Raw genomic sequence first — 19,033 nt, 5'->3', positions numbered from 1 at the left:
GTAGAATCTAGACTTTTGACTGTTTTATAAAGGGTTAGGTAAATATTATACTTCCCATATTATTAATTCTTTTACGATCAACTGAAAATCATAGTTACATTATAATATTTGCTACTGTGCCTTTAATTTTTTTTTGTTAAGTTTGTTTTAGGGCTATAATCAGCAGTGCTGATTCCTCTGTGCTAAGGAATGACTCCTGGTGAAATCAGGGGACCAAGCCAATATAGGATTTTGGGAATGGAACCCGGGTCAGCTGTGTGCAAAGCAAATGCCCTATTTGAACTATGGTTCTAACCCTTTCAATTTTATTTTGCAAGTAATATTTCTGCAAGTCTCACCTACAACTAATGTCATGCTGTTTTGTATCATTCTATAAAAAAGGTTTAACACACTTCAGGAGCTGAAATGTGCAGTATGTTTTCATTTCAAAAACACCCACAAGCAAAAATTGGTATTTAAAATCTTTATTGTTTCAGCATCAAAAAATTTCTTTCCATAGAAGAATGGCAATGCAGTTTCAGTGCATATTCTATGGAAAAGTCAGACCTCAAGTAAGTAGCCTAGAAATCTGAGACAGCACTATGTGAAGCAAGTGTGCAAGGTTAACAGACACAATGCTGCAATGCAATTAGTATACAGAAAGAATATGGAGCTGTTAGAAAAAAGAGTGAATGGTCAAGGGAATACAACAGTAGTAGTGCACTGCACTGACATTCTAGAACAGAAAACAGAAAAGGAACAAAGATAGTACATTTTCTGCAAAAACACTCCCCAAGATCACAGGGACCGAGTTCCCAATGGTATTCCCAGCACTCAAATTCTTGTGTCCCTGCTTCTACCTATTTTAAGTCTGCAACATGGTAACACTGTTAAGTCATTTTGCGCCTAATGAGTAAGTGGTTCAGCCACATGCAGATAATTTACCCTGCTTCCAATCACAGCCAAAAGTAACAATTAGGGTTCAGTAATAAAAACTGTGGCTTTTAAGCATTTTCAGTAAAAAGCTGAACAAACCCCAAATTTGTTCCCATTTTCTTCAGAAATAAACTTTATAAAACAAAAAGATAGCTGTTTTGATTGCCCCATTTTTTTCCTAAAGGAAAAACAACTTTTATGTGAGTATTTGGAATCAACAAATATTAACAAAACATTCTCAGGCCAACTTTTGCTAATTTTTTGTAATTAGCTTCTGAAAAAAGTATTGATAATGATGAGACACAACTAACTACTACATTTGATCATGCCTGGTTACTGAGAATTTTTTGGTCAAGTTGTCTCTAAAATTGCTATACAGTTGGATTTGGCTACTTTGCATTAGTTCACACATTTAGAAGGAAATAATAGCTGGTCTCTATCATGATGATATAAAAATCAAAACAGTTGAGAGGTATACAGGAAATTTTCTTCAGCAGTTATAAATTACATATGATATAACCATAGAGAATAAAGAGCTCTAATGATCATGGTCTAAGTCTTAACTTGTTAATGCGTGAATTATCTGAAAGACTAACAAGTCACTTGTTAATCATATCAAGGCCTTGCAGGGCAGGAACGCTCTGAATGTATGGCATAGCAGTTATATCTCAGGTAAGTTAAACACTTCTAATTTAAAGTGTTATTAAACTATATTCAAAAAATTATTTTACTAATATATACAACATATAAAATAAGTTAAAAGGAGAAAGCGGGGAAAGGTTTTCTGGCATATATGGCCCAATAAACAACTTTCCCTCACCAGCAGTAGTTCCATGTACGTCCATTTTATCCATGGTAAAACATCAAAGGCTGAGAGAAATCCAAAACTTCATTTATAAATAAAAAAAGGATTCAAAGTGAATTTCAACACTTCTTCCCACAATGCAACTCACTCTACTATATAAGAAACATAAATAAAAACCATCTGAAAAATCTGTTTTTACATCCTTAAAGTTGAACAAGTTTTAACAATTGAGAAGAAAAGCACGCTCTGTAGCAACTTCATAAAATCTCAATACACAAAACTCCTGCTAACTTGCAAAATCAGCAACCCTTATAGAGGGCAGGGGAATTAATACTTGACCCCTCTGAGGTATAAATGCAGTGATATTTGCTCTGAGTATATAGTCTATAAAGAATGCCAACGGTCTGCATGTTTGCATAAAATTGGGAGTGGTATCATCCTGACTGACTGAAAACTCATTTCCTAACTTTTTGAAATAATGGCAGCTAAATAATTTTAAGAGAAAATATAACTTTAGTCCAGTAATACAAGCTAGCAGAATTTCAAATTCCTAACCAATGTAAATGGTTATTACATTTAAAAAATGTTTAACATTGCATATAGACTTTAAACAAAAGGAACAGGGAAAAACACATAAGCATTTAAATTCAGCAGGACCCCACAAAAAGCACATATGGTTACATATGAATCAATCAAGCTTTTCCAAAAGAGAAAATCCTTTTAATCCTTCGGCAAGTCTCTGTGAAAATAGTACGCTTACAATAAAATGAGAAGGGAGCACCTAGAATACTCCAGGAGGCTTGCTTCTACCACTCAGCGCTGTGCCCCTTCTCCTGTGTGCAGGGATGACTGACAAATGACAAGTCTACTTGACAGTAGTTCAGAAGGTCCTTTCACCACTGCTGCCAGCTGAAGTCATCATTACTTCCAAAAACCAAGAAAAAGCCCAATATAGTTGCAAAGATGACTGTATTTCCTGTGAGAACAAGTGCACAAGCTCCCCATTCAATCTGTGAAAAGAAGATATCAACTTTCAGTTAACAGACATAAGGAAAGCAAAAGAAAATGAAAAGTAAAGCAAGTCTAGCTATAAGCCAATCATGATATAAAACAAGTAAGATCTGTAATAATAATAATGGTTTATTACTGGGTACTTAATGGAACTTCTGTATGGCTATTCTAACAACCTGGCAACTTAAAAAAGTCAAAAGTTGTTTGCCCATATCACAACTTAAGGTATGAACTTTCTTCTTTCCTATATTTCCTAAAGTTTTTTTTTTTTTAAATTAAAATTAAAGAAAAAATTTCCTATTGTGCTTTACTGTCACAAAAAGGCAGAAAGTCAGCTGGGGTGGGGCTCAATGGGCTGGAGTACATGTTTTGCAAGCTGAGGCCTTTAATTTAATTCTTAGGCATAGTATGGTCCCCAAAGCACCAGTGGGTGTGCGCCCCAAACCAAACAAACTTCCCTACCTCAAAACAACAACAACAACAACAACAACAATAAGAAAAAAAAACACCAAAACAAACCAGAAAGCTATTGAAGGTGGTAATAATCCAAAAGAAAGCCTAATTCTTGGGTTATGAATAAGAAGCACAGATTTCTATGATGTTTTGCTCTAACTCTTCGTTAGTGAGGCCAAAGTTTTCTCTAAGCAGCATTTAATTTATAGCACTTGGTATTAAAACACACATGTAACATACTTTTTTGAGGCCACAATTGGCAGTGCTTAGGGGACCACATAGTGCTTGGGTAATCAAATCCAGGGCTCTTGAATGCAAACCACGTTAACTCAGTTTTTAGAGCCATCTCCTTGGCCCAATGTACAACTTGCATTTAATTTTATTTTTTGTTTTCTAGTTTACCCAGCAGTGCTCAGGGATCATTCCTTGTGGAACTCAGTGGACCGCATGTGGGACAGAATCACATCAGTCACATGCAAGGCAAGCACTTTAGCTGCTATATTATCTTTCCAGCCCTCATGTATATACTTTTAAACGGGAAGGAAAGTAATCACCCTCCTCATCTGGAAAGGTGATTGGCTTGTGTCCTCTCAGTCTTCAGAAATAGAAGTGGAAAGCTACTGAGTTCACAAGGAAGGTGAGTTTGTAAATGAATAACTGGCTTAGGGATCAATCCTTGCAGTGACTGGGGACAGAGACAGAACCCAGATTGGCTACATGTAAGTTATAATGCCTTTCCAGCTGTACTTTCTCTGTGGTCCCATTCTTTCATGTTTGCAGCTATATAGGAAAAGCTGTGGTTTTTCAGCATTCGGCGAGTTAACGGGTCTACTAATGGAATGATATACTTAATGGCAAGCCAACTAACTGTTGTTGCAGATCCAAGCCAAGTTCTTTCTTTCTTTCTCACTGCAGTAGCAGAAATTGTACCCTAGGGCCTCATGTAGGTAAGATATGAGATTTATTTATTTATTTTGGTTTTGGGGTCATGCCCTGCAACGCTCAGAGGTTCTCCTGGCTCTGTGCTCAGAAATCACTCCTGGCAGGCTCTGGAGAGACCATATGGGATGCCGGGAACCGAACTGGGTTCCATCCTTGGTTGGCCGCGTACAAGGAAAATGCCCTACCGCTGTGCTATCACTACGGCCCCAGGATATGAAATTAATTAATTCATTAATTAATTTATGCTTTTGGGTCAACCCAGCAGCACTCAGGGTTATTCCTCGCTTGGGAAACCATATGGAATGCCAAGATTCGAACCACCATCAGTCCTGCATTGGCTGCATGCAATGCAAATGCCCTACTGCTGTGCTAGCTCTCTGGCCCCAAAATATGAGATTTAAAACTGAGTCACATCCCTGCCCTCTAATAACATTTTTATACCAGTCAACAATAATGAAATAAAATCTGAAGCTTTATTTTCTAAGTTCCTTTGTCTCTTTTCTTTTTTGTATCACTTAACACAATTTATCTCTGAAATGAATTTTAACACTGCATTTCTTTCTACAAAGTTATTAACTCAAAAATGCATTCACTTACCAGATGTGCTCTGGCAAACACAATAGGGAGTCCAAAAGCTGAGACAACGATGCCTGTTGTAAGAAATATGGCAAGTTCCTTACAAGCATTACTCATAGCATCTGTATCATCCACTAATCTTCTTGCTATGCAGTATGGAATAGGTGAAAGGATGTAAAAAAACAGAACAAAGAGGGGCCAGTATTGGCTAGAAAAGAAAAATAAGTTAATGTAGTTTTTGCTACCTAAGTAATTCTCCCACACAGAATATAAGCTTTTATTTAATAAGGACAAAAGTAATAAAGGTGCAAACATGGCACAGTTTAAGAATAAGTTATAACATGAATACTGAAGTGGAACACTTAGAGTCATAGAATTCTATGGTCGATTATAGACAAGATAATGCACATCTTGACATGTAAGAGGTCTGGCAATGCAAAACAGAAATAAACAAAAATGCCTCCTAAAATCCACCTCAAACTATGATGATGGCTTTATGACAGTTGAAATTTAGACCAAAAATTATTATTATTATTATTATTTATCATTTAAACATCTTCATTTTTTTTAAGACTTTCCAGTATTCACATTGACTTATATACTATAATTAAACTTGGGTGGGTGGTTGTGGTTATATCCACTAAAGTTCAGGGCTTACTCATGGCTCTGTGCTCAAAGATCATTCTTGGTGGGGCTCAAGGAACCCTATGAAGTTCTATAGACTGAATCTAGGTTGACAGCATGCAAGGCAAGTACCCTACTCACTGTACTATCTACAGCTTCTAAGAAAAGCTTAAGATAAACCTTTAGGATATCCAGTCTATCTGTGTAAAAGTCTAGTCATGTAAAAGGCTGCCTTGAATAGCTATATTCTATTCTCTGCTGTAAATAACTGCAAACATTTGCTAATAGATTTCTGAGAAATTCTAAAAATTGAAAGGGTTAGTTTGAAGAATAAACATAGTTTGGAAGCTAAAAGAAATTAGCCTCTGGACTCTACAAAACTCCAACTATGGTATTTTACTTCCAGTCATAGTACAACATAGTGCCTGTTTTCCCAGACCTTTTTTTTTTATCTTTGCCAACGGATTTCTAGTTTGAGTGAGAGAGAGTATATTTCAGGTGTTTATTATTCATTTTTCTATTAAATTATTCTATTAAATTTAAATTTAAAAGTTCTTTCAATTCCAAGGAAAGTTCTTTTTGCATGACTTTTACTTGTTCACTGTCATCCTATCAACAAATACTTGTCTACTATGCTGCCATTAAGACCAGGAACAATAATCAGAAGTCTTTGTTGTATTCTTGAAGAATTTTGTTTGTTTGTTTTGGGGCTACAAACAGAGGTGCTTAGGGCTTACTCTTTGCTCTGCAATCAGGAATCACTTCTGGTGGGCTCAGATAACCATATGGGATGCTGGGGATCAAACCCTGGTCAGCTGTGTGCAAAGCAAATGCCTACCTGCTGTGCTATCACTCTGGCCTTATCCTTAACATTTTTTATAAATATAATGTAAGCAAAGACTTACAAAGGTTTGTGCTTTATAGAATAACTTTCATGGCAGTGAAATAATATTTCAGTTCAATATAGAAGTGGAAATATTATATCCTTAAACAAGCAAATAGAGAAAAAATTTTACATACTTGTATTTCGGAAGGGCACATCCAAGCATCAAAAACATCAACCCAATTGCTCCTCCAAAGGACAAACTAATCAAAGCTGCAAAGTAAACAAAAAAGATCAAATGTCACTCAAACTAAATTAACATGTTTATTATTGCTACTAGCAATTTATTCATTATCTGTGATCCCAGAAGCAATGAGCAAAACAAATTTCATATGTATTAAAAGTGAGTTATTTTTAAAAATGTAATTAATTAAACAAAAGGGTGATTTACATTTCAAAAGTGTTAACTTAATCCTAGAATAAGACTTTTGCAGCAACTTTAATGCAAAATAAAGTGATAATTTTTCAAAGTTCTGACCTACTGCTCTCAGACCACCACATTCCCCAATTACTAGTCTCATTTCTTTTATTTTTTTTTAAAATGTAAACACCATAGTCACAAGGTTGCTCATACTACAAGTTTTCTTCTGTTACAGATAAAGTTGATCATGACTGAATTACAGTCATACAATGTATAACAACCCTCATACTGGTCTAAATTTTTTTTGTTTTGGGGCCCATACCTAGGGGCACTCAGGCATTGTTATTCCTAGCTCTGTGCTCAGAAATTGCTCCTGGCAGGTTTGGGGGAATCAAACCGGATCTGTCCCAGGATCTGTCAGGCCACACTCAAGGCAAATGTCCTACGTCTGTGCTATTGCTCTGGTCCCCTTTACTGCCTAATTTCTAATGAGTATTTTACTTTACATGATCAATACTTCTCAAGGCATTAGTATTATATTTTTCCCATAGATCATTAGTTTTGACAAGCATCATGTGGAGAAATTGTATCATTGGCAGTAAAGTAAACTTCAGAAGCTTCATCCTATGGGGAAAACCCTGTAGATCAGCTCTTGCTTCCTGCACTTATACCTTCCAACAAAATACACAAAAATGGTTAAAATAAAGTGTCTCAGATACCTATAGGAACTAAGTTAATTTTGTTACAGATCTTTAAATAGATTACAAAACCACAGGGGCCGGGCGGTGGCGCTAAAGGTAAAGTGCCTACCTTGCCTGCGCTAACCTTGGACGGACCGCGGTTCGATCCCCCGGTGTCCCATATGGTCCCCCAAGCCAGGAGCAACTTCTGAGCACATAGCCAGGAGTAACCCCTGAGCGTTACCGGGTGTGGCCCAAAAACCAAAAAAAAAAAAAAAAAAAAAAAAAAGATTACAAAACCACAGCTGGGTTTTCTTCTCCATCTATATCTTAGAAAACCTGCAGGATGGTAGGTAAAATCCTGCAGTGGCACTATTTTAGAGGATTAACATTTTGAGGTGGGACACACCCAGCTTCGCTCATGGGCTACTCAGAAATCGCTCCTGAATTGCAGGGAACCATAAGGGATGCTAATTGAACCTAGTCTGTCCAGGGTCGGCCTTGTGCAAGGCAGATGCCCTACCACTGTGTTATAGCTGTGGCCCCAGAACATTAACATTTCACCAGCAATAGATTCAACTCTGTAGAAATTTCTAAAGATGAAATAGTTTCTATAATTAAGTAAGCACTTAAACAAACATTACATTTTATAAAGTATTACCACATAACACATCAGTGACTAGAAACAACTTTCTTGTAAGAGCATAAATTAATTTCTGGCCTAGAATTAAGCACAGAAACAGGTTATCAATGTCTTTGTGAAGTCTATGTAATCTGTATTTCTGCAATTCTAATGGCTAAGAGAAAAACTTATTTTAAAATATAACATAGGCTGTTAATCCTAATAAAAACAATAAAATTCCAAAAAAGTACAGAAAGACTAAAAGTTACCAAGAAGAAAGTTTACAAATACAGTCCAAAATAACCAAAAAAAAAATAAATAAAGTTAAATGTTGCCAAATATGACAGATATACAATACTGCTATGAATTTAACATGCTTGTGATAACTAAGGACACATCCTGCCAGGATGACCTGTCACATACAAAAAAAAAAAAAAGATGAGGGGGCCGGAGAGATAGACAGTGTCAAGGCATTTGCCTGGCACACAGCTGACCCAGGACCAATGGTGGTTCGATTCCTGGTATCCCATATGGTCTCCTAAGCCTGCCAGGTGCGATTTCTGAGTGAAGAGCCAGGAGTAACTCTGGAGTGTGACACAAAAACACCACTACCAACAACAAAAAGACGAGCAATTTTGTTTTACAGCGAAGGAGGAACTTAATGTTTATGAATGATCTGAAGTAACCTGTGAGAAAAATTAGCATTCACTATTTATTCTGTTGTTAGAATAGGTCCTCATAATCTGCTTACTCTCTTCTGGCATAGATCACACCTGTCTGCTACTCTACATGCCACCAACATTGTCCTCTCTTCTTTCCTGAATCAGCTGGCTCCCTCATCTTCAAGGAGTTCTGCTCCAAGTCCTCTCCACTGTTTTATTCATATACTTCATTCAAGAAATATTTACTGATCACCAGATACATAATAGTGCTGAAATAAGCAGACAGAAAAACCTGTCATCCCTTCCCAGGGCAAAATGCTAATATTACCTGTTGGTATGGCCAGCCCACTTCTGGGAGGGGTCTATAGAAGGTAACAAAAGGGTTGCCTGAGGGGTGTAGAAGCAAGAAGCAGCTGGAGGAGTTGGCATGGAAGGATAAGAAAAAGGCTGAGATGTTGGGGGGTTGAAGGAGCCTGTTAAAAGGTTTAAGCTTAGAAGCCACACGTGGTGGCTGGGGCCTTAATAAAGCTGATGTCTCCTGAACCTGACTGCCTGTGGATCTTATCCTCGCTGCTACCCTGAACCTGCAGACCCACTGGCTGGAAGGTGTTGCAGGTGCCCTGGCCCAGGCTGCCAGAGAAAGGCCTCACTCTCCATCCATTACCATACACAGTTAACCAGGACTCTATAATTAATATATAATACTAATATTAATACTGTATTTTCCAGCGTATAAGACGACTTTTGAAACAAAAAAAAGTCAACCAAAAATCGGGGTCGTCTTATACGCCGAGTATATCCCGAAAAATGTTTCAATATGCCGCTAAACGAAAATTGTCTGACTATTGCCACAAAACGTATTTTCCAACTCGATCCTGCACCAATCACTGCAAGGCTGCTCGGACGACCTCTCTAACTCAGCCAAGCCAAGCTGGCTTTTTATGCATGCAAATTAGACAATGTTCTGGACCCGAATCTACACTGTAAAAAGCCTGCTCAGATTGGCCAGAGTCAGAGAGGAAGTCTATTACAGTATAACCCTTGAACCTTTGCTTGTTGTGATTGGCTCACTGTGTACATGAGCACAGGAACACATGCAGCACAGGAACGTTCTGTCTGATACAGTGAATATAGGCCTAAACCTATGTTTTAACTGCAAAATTAGGGAGTCGTCTTATACACCGGCAAATACGGTAAGTAATTCTACAAGACTCTTTCCCATGATGAAGCTAGCATTCTTGTCATTCCTTCCATCTCCTTTTCCACCAGATTACTATTTTTTTTTTCACATCAGCTTAGCCATGTCTTCCTTATTGAAGTTTTTCCAAACCTGACTGCAATTACCTCAAGAGACTCATTCATTTGTCTATTCATTCTAATCTACTCAGTATCTACTGTGGGCTGTGCATTGATAGAGCAATGGGAAAATAAAATCAACTCTCTTGTTCTAATGAGGCTTACACTCTCTAGAGAAAAAAATTAAAAAAAATTTTTTTTTAAGAAAGCAAATATTGGGGCCAGAGCTGTGGTGCAAGTGGTAAGGCATCTGACTTAGGAGCACTAGCCTTTGATGGACCGCAGTTCAATCTCCCGGCGTACCATATGGTCTCCTAATCAGGAGCCATTTCTGAGTGTATAGCCAGGAATAATCCCTGAGAGTCATCGGGTGTGATCGAAAAGTGAAAACAAAAAAACAAATAAAAAGGGGATGGAGAGATGGCACAGTGGTGGGGCATTTGCCTTGCATGCGGCCGACCCAGGACAGACCCAGTTTGATTCCCAGCATCCCATGTGGTCGGGGTGATTTCTGAGCACAGAGCCACGAGTGGACCCTTAGCGCCGCTGGGTGTGGCCCAAAACCCAATCAATCAATCAATCAATCAATCAATCAAGTTTAAAAAAAAAGAAAAAAAAGAAAGCAAATATCTAGTGTGATAAAAAAAATATGCAGTTACAGAGCTAGTACAGTATGGGTAGGGTGATTGCCTTGCATGTGGTCAACTCAGTTTCGATTCCCCCAGCATCATAATGAGTGATTCCTGAGTGCAGTCAGGAGTACCTCTGAGTACTAAACATATGTAGCCCCAAAACATACAAAAAAATCAAACAAGATCAGAGAGACAGTATAGATGCCTTGCATGAGGCTAATCTTCATGCAAGATTCCCAGCACCCCAATATGATCCCCTGAGCAATATCAGGAACGATCCCAAAGAGCCAGTAATAAGCCCAGAGCACTTCTAGGGCTCACCCTGAGTACCCCAAATAAAACAACAACAAAATATCAAGCAGAGGAATGGGATGGGAGAGCTACTCTAGAAACAGTGGCCCCGGAAAACATGTTGGTTAGTGAGCTGAGTGCTAGAGGAAATGAGGTTTTGCATCATGTGGCTACGTGGTGAGCACTCCAGGCAGAGGCCCTTTGCCTGGTATTCGACCCAGTGAAAATGAAACTGCTCAGCAAGTCATTTCATACTGATTTATACTGGTCTCTCCTTTAAACTGCTCACTCTAGAAAAACAAAAAAAGTTTCAGAGCAAGAGATGGTTCAAAAAACTGGAGTGCAAGCTTTGCATGCACAGCTCTGGGCTTGATGGGCCACAGAGCACTGCTAGGAGTGACCCTGAAGCATCCAACCAGGAGTGCTCCTGAGGAACACTTTCTGTGGTCTCTACCTCACCAAAATAAAGTTTTTTCATTGAAGATGCTCATGTCACAACTTTCAGCACTCAGCAACAAGGATCTATAGGATGAAGGAAAGGAAACCAAGGAGGTGAGAGACAGAGAAACAGGAAGGGATAAAGAGGAAAAAGAAGGCAAGCATGACCAAGTGCCCAAGGCAGACCATGAGTACCACACCCAATCAGAAGGTACTGAGCTCTAGCTCCAATCAGCCACTAATTAGTAGTCTAAGTAAGTAAGCCAAGCATTAGCTTTTCTATAAAATGACTGGCCCACACCTAACCTTAAAAAATTCTGGGAACCCTAAGGTAATTGGTATAAAATAACTCCACTTTTTGGAAGTTGTTTTTGTTTTGGAGGGTAGGCAGGGCTTACATTGTATCCAGTGTTTGGCTGGGGGACCATGAAATTTTAGAGTATTGATGGTAGTAACATAAGGGGGATTGTTCTCAGGCAGAGAACAAGTATTTATGTCCTTACCAAAACAAAAACAAAACCCTCAAAAGCAGCCCCAAATCTAAATTCTTTAAGTAAACTCTTTAAAAGTTAATGAAAGATGACTTTCACACACACGTGCGCACGCAAGCACGCAAAAATCAAAGAATTAAGACAAGATTCAGGCACTGACAAAACAATAGCTTAGGTAGCAGAGACCACCTGACTCAACCCAGATTTCCCCAAACACACCCCAGAACGGCTCTGGTCCCCTACAAATTTTAAGTTGCACCTCACCTTTCAGAAATTCTGAATAAGATCTAAAACAAAACCAAAACTAATTTGATTAAATACATTGCTCAAAAGTATTCTCAAAACTTGTTAAGTCTCTCCAATCTTATGAAATCAGCAGAGATCTCATAGCTGGTTCAGATACAAATGTCATCATCTGCGCTGAATAAATTGTTGTTCCAGATGACACATCAACACGGCAAGAATTTATATAGTAATTGAGTGATGCAATTGAGTGAGCCTAGTTTCTGCTCCCAAAGCCGTAGCTAGGGACAGCACAGTCCAATTATCTCAACTCTCTATAGGCAAGGAGCTGGTTATGTGCGATTACAAAGGAGGAGTGGGAGGAGATAGATTCTCTTAAAACTTGGGAAAACCCGACATACACCAGTAAGTAAAATGTTCAAACAGTCTCACTGCCATCAGTACTGTTTCCAGAGACAAAGTTGACACAAGAAAAGAATATCCTGCTAGCCATGACACAGAAACTGAAAGTGTCAAAGTACAATTCCATGTGAGACACTTTGAACTGATCTTTTGACATAGGTTTCAGGGAGGAATTACATGTCCTTTTCTTAAAGAGAGAGGTTCCTGGGAGACCCTGCCTGGATCGATCCCCAGCACAGAGAAGGAGAAAGAGACTGATATTCTTGCAGTCATCAGTAAGAAATGGGAAACGGTGACAAGCTAAAAACCGTAACACCTTCACATAAACACTTAGAGGTCGATTCTAATTCAGAAGGCAGGAAAGGATCTATGATGCTTAAAAGCCTTTGATGGGAAAGGAAGGATTGTTAGCTATAAAAAACAAGCACCAAACACTACCAAGGTTCATTTCCTGCTTGACTAAGCCTCTGCAAAGGGGACAGATCCAGAAATCAAAGGAGCTGATTAAGAAGTACATTGCAAACACTCCCAGCACCGCAGTCAGTGGCTCCGATTTTAAGTCCAGGAGCCCAATCACCCAACGGGAATCCAATAACAACCCTCCTTGACCCCCCAGTAAAAGCAAACGTGAGCAGATGGAGCAAGCAAAAGACTTCCACAGGAAGTTGGAGAACCAGCCTCTGAGAAAACTAAACAAAAAAAACAAAAACGACGTTGCACAAAATAACAAACAAACTCAGATCTGCAAGGGGAGGAAAAATAAAGAAGACTCAACGCGCCAGAAGCGCGAAGGGAAGCAAGAGAGGCGCGGCTGGCTGGTTTTGCGGGGTGTGCGTGGTGGTGGTGGGGTCTAGGGGGGCCTAGACGCCGCCCACACTGGAAAACGCAATTTTGGGGGGGGACGAGGTCGCCAAGGACCATCCCGTCCCCCCACCCCACCCAGAGGGCACCCAGGTAGGGCGTTCCCGATGGGAGGCGACGCCGGTTTCTTTCCAGCCTTCCCCCAACACTTGGCCAGCCACTTTTCCAGTGCCAACTCCTGCAAATAAATAGATAGACAAATAAATAAATAAATAAATAAACAAGTAAAAAGAAGAAAACGTGTCTGATGGCGCCAGTCGCTGCAGAACTCCGATGACAACCCCACGGGGGCCACTCCACTCCATCCACTGTACCCAGGGCGAACAGCGCAGAGTCGTGGGGGCCTGAGCCCAGGCCCAGGCGGGGGGCCCGGCAGCGCGCGCCTAGGCCGGAAAGGCCGTGCTGGGGGACCCTCGTGGGAGCCCCGTCTCGCTCTCCGGACGGGCCCCCCACATCCCCGCTCCGAGCGGCACTCCCGCTCGGAGCCCTGGGGCCCCCGAGGCCCACCTTTGATGCCGGCCATGGTGGTGGCGTGCGCGCTGGTCTCCCGGAGCTGAGACGCTGATGCGACCAGGCCTGGAGACCGGAGATCGGAGACCGGAGACGCGCGGCGGCGGCGGCGGCGCCCAGACAACACCCGGAAGTGCGCAACGAGGCACTTCCGGCCGCGGGGAGCTGGGGGGCGCGCCCGGCTCACAATTGGGAGACCCACCCGGGCCGGGTGGGTGGTGGGATCTGCGCGCGCGCCTCGGCCCAGGGTTTCCGCCGCTCCGGCTTCCGGACACCGCCGCCACCACCCTGGTCCCAAGGCCCGCCGCCTTTCCTCTCCTCTCCTCTCCTCTGACCTGGATCGAGGGGTCCTGATGCTGAGGCCTAAGCGCTGGCTTTTCTCTCAGCTCCGTGGGCGGGTGATCTGAGAGAAGACAAGCTGGTTGGGTACCCTGGATTTGGCTTCTCGGGTCCCTTCAAAGACTGGGGTGCTGGTGAGCGCTCTACTTTTTTGTTTTGTTTTGTTTTGTTTTCGGTCACACCCTTTGATGCTCAGAGGTTACTCCTGACTATGTGTTCAGAAGTCGCTCCTGGCTTTGGGGGACCATATGGGACAGTGGGGGATCGAACCCAGGTCCGTCCTGGGTCAGCTCCGGCCTCCAAGTACAATGATTTTTTGGGGGGTGTCACCCCGGTAGTGCTCAGGGGTTATCTTCTGGCTCTACGCCTAGAAATCGCTCCTGGCAGGCTCGGGGACCATATGGGATTCCGGGATTCGAACCACCGACCTTCTGCATGCAAGGCAAATGCCTTACCTCCATGCTATCTCTCCGGCCCCATCACAATTCTTTTTTCTTTTTTTTTTTTTGTTTTTTTTTTTTTTTAGGTCACACCCGGCAGCGCTCAGGGGTTACTCCTGGCTCTGTGTTCAGAAGTCACTCCCGGCAGGCTCGGGGACCATATGGGATGCCGGGATTCGAACCTCTGTTCTGCGTGCAAAGCAAACATGCTATCTTCATTCTATCTCTCTGGCCCACGCACCTTGATTTTTAAGACAACCTGCAAATCTGTTGGGAATGGGGCTGATGCTGCGATCAGGACTTGGTACCGATCTGAAGAAGTGTGACATTGCAACATAAATTAATTATGAGGAACCCGGAAGGGCGAGCCTGTGAGAGCTTTGGGTTTAGCCTGGTCCGGGGAGGTGGAACAAGGTGTGCGACTAGGGGAGGAGAAATGGAGAAAAAGCCTTTGTGGTGTCGGGATAGGGGAGCCTGGGATGCAAACTTGGGGGTTCCTGAGTTTTGTAAGAGGCAATGCTATCCCCTTTTTATGCTTTTTTAAGGATGTGGGCAAGCGACTTTATTTTTCTTTCTTTAGAATGAATCCAGGCGGGGCTAGATTCGGTTTTTCCCTTCAGGGTGTTTTGCTTTTTAGGCAGTTGTATTAGCTGTTGACTTATATTTGCAGTTTTTGCCTATGACCGATTTCTGTAGTTTTCGGCCACACCCTTTGATGCTCTGGGGTTGCTCCTGGTTCTGCACTCAGGACTTAATCTCTTGTGTGGTATGGGATGCTGGGATCTCACCCTATTTTGCTACTAGCAAGGTAGAGTCCTACCTACTGTACTGTCTTTCCAACCTTTTGCCTGTGATTTGCTCGCTGACAGGATCGCCATCTGAGTTGTAGATGGATGCTGCCAGACCTGACTTGATAACATTCATCTCTCTCACGATAACTGGATTCTGTCCTCTCTTTAAGTGTTGGGGTATGGAGGTTCCCCAAAACTCTGGAGGCTGAAGGTCAATTCTGCCTGACAGTCTCATGTTGCGCTTGTCATAGTGGGAACCAGAGGTATGGTATTGGGGACAACCAGAGCCATACGCAGCATTAATGGGAGACCTCTGTGCCTACTCTTGGCTAGCTGGGAATTGAATTTGCCCTGTGAACTCTCCCTAGCCCATAGAAATCTCTCACCCCACACCCTGCAGTTACTCTTGCTCTGTGCTCAGAGAACATATGTAATGCAGTGGATTTGAATTGGGATCAGCCACATGCTAGGAAAGTGCCTCAACCCTAGTACTATTCTTGCTTTCCTCCATTACTTTTTCTGTTCTAATTCTGTGGTTAGGTCTGCAGTAAAGATCCTTTCCATTTAGAGATCAAAAACAAGGTCCTCTTAAACATAGTTGTAGAAATGTGTACTATTTAGACAATGTGTGAGCCAGCATCTTTTTTCCTTGAATACTGAATCAGGTATATGCATCTCTTCTTCACACACCTTAAAAAAGATAGAATTTGGGGCTGGCGAGGTGGCTTTAGAGGTAAGGTGTCTGCCTTGCAAGCGCATCCCTCGCCCCATATGGTCCTCCCAAGCCAGGGGCAATTTCCGAGCGCTTAGCCAGGAGTGATCCCTGAGCATCAAATGGGTGTGGCCCGAAAAACCAAAACCAAAACCAAACCAAACAAAACAAGAAAACAAAGATAGAATTTCTGGGGAAATAATAATCACCCCCTGACACCTTTTGTTCTGTTTCTGGAGGGTTGGTTTTGGGTTTCCTCAGTGTTTAGAGAGGCACCTGAGATCTTGTTCTCTTTAGGTAATTGCCCTGCTACTCTGGAAAGGGCAGTCTACTCAAGTGGAGCTGTTTAAGTTTGCCTAGTCTGTGAGACATGGCCACTGATATGTGTCCCTGTGGAGTTTAGGGATGTGGGTACTACGGAATTTGATTGAGGATATGATTTGACTCTTTCTGGTCAGAGAAGGGAGTGAATGGCTTTAATCTAAATGCCAAGTTCTTTGTCATAAGAAATTAAAACATGAGACAGAAAGATAGCAAAAATGATTTATAAAATATACATCTGAGGCATGGGTGAAGGTTCTCTTAGGGGAGAGTGGCGCCTGCTCGATTTGGGATAAGGACTTTATAAGGAGAGTTAACTCAGCTATTTAAAGTTATGAAAGGGTTAGGCTAGTCTTGCAGGTGTATTGGGATTACTGGTTTACTCTAAGGTCACATGCATCATTAGCATCTCTTTCTGCTGTTAGAGGACAAGGGAGTTGATATATCTTTGGGCCTTATTGAAGGAACAAGATGAAATTAGGGTTAGGGTCTCTGTCGAGTATGTTCAGTTGAAGCTAGTCTTTTTGCATTCTCATCAAAAGCTGGTTAACCACAAGAATTGCAAGAATACTGGATATTTCCATCCTTTCAGTAATATTCTATGTCTCAGTAAGTTTCTATACTGTTTTTCTTTCCTCATTCCCACAGTATTTCATCCTTGAAAACAAGGATGGTTGAGGGAACCTTCATCCCAAAACCCACCTAAATTTCATTAGCTCCTGATAGGTACTTTGTTACAGGACCCTTCCCCAGCCTGGGGATGGATGACATTAAAAGTTGTATGGCATTAAAAGTTGTTGGTTTAGGGGCTCTGGACCACCACAGGTTGGAAGCCTTCTGATTCCATGGTTTTCACCCTTATGCTTGGCTTGGATTATTAATTCTTCATTGCTACTTGCTCCAACTTGTTTTCCTGGGGTTGTGGGGTATGGAGCCCAACAGTGATGGTTTGGGTTATGGAAGTGCTTCTCACAGATGGGTTCATAACTTGACTTCTGAAAGAGATCACATTTTAGGAAGCCTGTAGTAGTTTCCACAAGTCCCAGTGATTGAGTTAAATTGCTAGTCACCTAATTTCCTCTGTTGAGCAAAATATAAATCAGGTATTATAGATATTGGTACGTGATACTAATTTCACAGCTAGGATGGTTCATCAGGTTGTACGTCTTGAGCTATCCTTTTGCTACTGGTCTCGAAAAATTCTAAAATCTTTCTCTCCTTTGACTTTTTCCTTGAGATTCAGTGTTTTTGAAAACACTGTTTTAGGTCTCCAGCTGTTGAGTCACTTCAGATCTTAAAAACATTGTTGGTAGGGGGTGTAGTATGAAAATATATGCATTGAAAACCACCAATAACAATATTATAAACCACAGAACCTAAATAAAATAAAGAAAAAGCAACATCAAAAACAGTGTTGGAGAGAGAGAGAGAGAGAGAGAGAGAGAGAGAGAGAGAGAGAGAGAGAGAGAGAGAGAGAGAGAGAGAAACTACTGCTCAGTCAATTGTCTTGTATAAAACTGACCCAGATTTGATCCCTGGCACTATATAACACTGCCCAGAGCACTGCCAGAATGGGACCAGGAGTACACTTTCTGGGTGTGACCTCAAAACAAAAGTATTTCCAAGACCACATATAACAGAATTTTTTTATTTTTATTTATTTATTTTGGTTTTTGGGCCACACCCGGTGACACTCAGGGGTTACTCCTGGCTATGTGCTCAGAAATCATTCCTGGCTGGGGGACAGACCATATGGGACGCTGGGAATCGAACCCAGGTTTGTCCTGGGTCAGCTGCATGAAGGCAAACGCCCTACTGCTTTGGCCCCAGCAGAATTCTTTTGAATGGTTCTTTAAAATGCAAATTCCTCAGAATTTTTGAATCAGAACTTTTCTGGGTTTTGTTCAGGAATCTAAAATTTTAACTCTTATCTTAAATTCCCCCTCCCTTTCTCCCTCTAACCTTCCCTCCCTCCCTCAGGTCCTACTCTGGGCATAGCATTCAGAGATCACTCCTTCCTTGTAGGCTGGGGACCATATTGGAAGCTGGGATAGAGCCTGGTTTGTCTGCTGTGGCTAGCTTTGGTCTGGTTGCATTAGTGAACTTCTTTGAGTTCCCTTAAGGAGAGTGGATACACAGATGATGAAATATGAAGAAATGAAAAGCCACACAATGGCTATATGGAAGAAGGTGTTCTGTTTTTAATGTGTAGAATCAGAGGTATAAATGGGGATTTATCAGCCAAAATTTTTTTCTATGGTATAAAAAGAATGCTCTTCTAAGTTAAATTACAACATGACTCTCTTGTAAACTTATAAAACAAAACAACTCACATGATTTCTCATGAATAGATACATTTCAAGTAAGAATACAGAGAAGATAAATTTTAACATCTTAATGCAGTGCTTGTTGTGCTAGTCCTGTATGTTAATACTGAATAGGGGATTTTGCAAGGAGCCAGTTTTTCCTATTTTCTGAGGAGCAGGTTTTGTTTTAGCGGATAATACAAATAACTAACTTCCTAAAGTCTGACTAAGAAATAGTTTTTAGAAAAAACAAGCTTGAGCCCGGAGAGATAGCACAGCGGCGTTTGCCTTGCAAGCAGCTGATCCAGGACCAAAGGTGGTTGGTTCGAATCCCCGTGTCCCATATAGTACCCCCCCCCCCGTACCTGCCAGGAGCTATTTCTGAGGAGACAGCCCGGAGTAACCCCTGAGCACTGCCAGGTGTGA

At 41.4% G+C, this 19,033-nt stretch overlaps 1 protein-coding gene across 1 annotated transcript; it reads right to left on the bottom strand.

The window, feature by feature from the left end:
* Positions 1-448: 448 nt before the first annotated feature.
* Positions 449-13,837, bottom strand: LEPROTL1 (leptin receptor overlapping transcript like 1). Its single transcript, XM_049772422.1, has 4 exons — positions 13,696-13,837; positions 6,347-6,422; positions 4,724-4,910; positions 449-2,730 (listed from the first exon to the last, which is right to left on the bottom strand). The coding sequence occupies exons 1-4, from the start codon at positions 13,709-13,711 to the stop codon at positions 2,614-2,616; spliced, it is 396 nt and encodes a 131-aa protein (XP_049628379.1). The 5' UTR covers positions 13,712-13,837; the 3' UTR covers positions 449-2,613.
* Between the last annotated feature and the right edge of the window lie 5,196 nt (positions 13,838-19,033).

Source organism: Suncus etruscus, chromosome 4 (assembly GCF_024139225.1).
Source record: "Suncus etruscus isolate mSunEtr1 chromosome 4, mSunEtr1.pri.cur, whole genome shotgun sequence".
Lineage (NCBI taxonomy): Eukaryota > Metazoa > Chordata > Mammalia > Eulipotyphla > Soricidae > Suncus > Suncus etruscus.
Note: the sequence above shows the minus strand (reverse complement) of the source record. Positions and strands in the feature narration are given on the sequence as shown.

Excerpts from the sequence above, each read along its gene's own strand:
- LEPROTL1 (XM_049772422.1), bottom strand. Across the intron at positions 4,911-6,346 it reads TGTGCCCTTCCGAAATACAA|CCAATACTGGCCCCTCTTTG; the intron begins GTATGTAAAATT and ends TTTCTTTTCTAG. Across the intron at positions 2,731-4,723 it reads TGTTTGCCAGAGCACATCTG|ATTGAATGGGGAGCTTGTGC; the intron begins GTAAGTGAATGC and ends TTCTTTTCACAG.